The sequence below is a fragment of the Chondrus crispus genome, genomic scaffold (genome assembly GCF_000350225.1).
Source record: "Chondrus crispus Stackhouse genomic scaffold, scaffold_427, whole genome shotgun sequence".
Lineage (NCBI taxonomy): Eukaryota > Rhodophyta > Florideophyceae > Gigartinales > Gigartinaceae > Chondrus > Chondrus crispus.
Genome location: NW_005179332.1, coordinates 1,189 through 2,247, shown reverse-complemented (window position 1 = coordinate 2,247; position 1,059 = coordinate 1,189). Strand labels below are relative to the sequence as shown.

Here is a 1,059-nt window from a genome sequence, read left to right as displayed (position 1 = left end):
TGTTGTTAAGGGAAGCGCTTGTTCTATTGAGTTTGCTCTTGTAAAGGGCTCAGGTTTAGACTCGTTCAGCGGTTCTGTGCGAGACTCGGTTTTATGAGAGCATCGTGTGTGTGAAAGTTGAATAGCAGTCGTTTCCGATGTTCAAACAAGTCTTGAGACACCAGAACGCGAAAGTGACAGGACGCAGAACCAATCGAGTGAGTCTCGAAAGCCCCACAATATGGATGGAATTCCGGACATACTTTTGCATGTCCTCGACTCATGATCGAAGTCGATGTGCTCTCGGTCTGATTTTTGCTACGGTCCGTGTAGGGAGGCGCCTCAACTCCACCGGGTTTCGTAGTTTCTCTTCTGCAATTCTCGTGAGATGGAAAAATGTGCCTCCATTTTGACCTTTCTACCTAGTTGATGCTCTGCGAGGCGGGATGTAAAACCAGTATCAGTGTGCTGTGCATGATCAATAATCCCAACGACACCATACTGAACATGTGTAAGTGCAATGCCCCGGTGGTAGAAAGATTTAGCAGACAAAAAGGAGAGCTCTTCCGGGCCTAGCTAGCACCGTATGCAATTTCCGTCACTGCTGTGCACTTTACAGTTTTATGGTAGTGATGCCCTTTCTGTCCGGTGTCACCAGCGATTGTTGTCGAAACAGAGTACTGAGCTACTTACAGACTTTTAAATTCTTAACAAATACCGTATGCTTCTTAAGCCCTTGCTTTTCTTAAACACATAAATTAAAACGTAGGAGCCACTCATAGCACGCCAAATCACTTCTTTGGGCAAAGCAAAGCAAACCGCAGCAAAACGGGGCATGTTAAGACACACCCTGAGCTACTTACAGGTCTTTAGCCATTGCTCACCCACACTGGTGCTGATGAAAATGAGGCTTTCGTATAGTGTTTGATGTGCTGTACTGTACTCGGAAATGCAGTTACGCGCCAGTTAAATATAGACATATACTATACCGGGCAGCAATGAGGCACTAATTCAGAAGGCAGTGTTTTCAGAAACGCGGCACCTTCAAAGGTACGGTACCCAGAGCGACAGGCCAAGGCT

General features: G+C 46.4%; 1 protein-coding gene across 1 annotated transcript; it reads right to left on the bottom strand.

Annotated features, from left to right (window-relative positions):
* Positions 1 to 678: 678 nt before the first annotated feature.
* CHC_T00001283001 (hypothetical protein) lies at positions 679 to 816 on the bottom strand. The gene has a single exon (XM_005718808.1). It carries the CDS (start codon positions 814 to 816, stop codon positions 679 to 681), a length of 138 nt encoding a protein of 45 aa, XP_005718865.1.
* Positions 817 to 1,059: the final 243 nt, after the last annotated feature.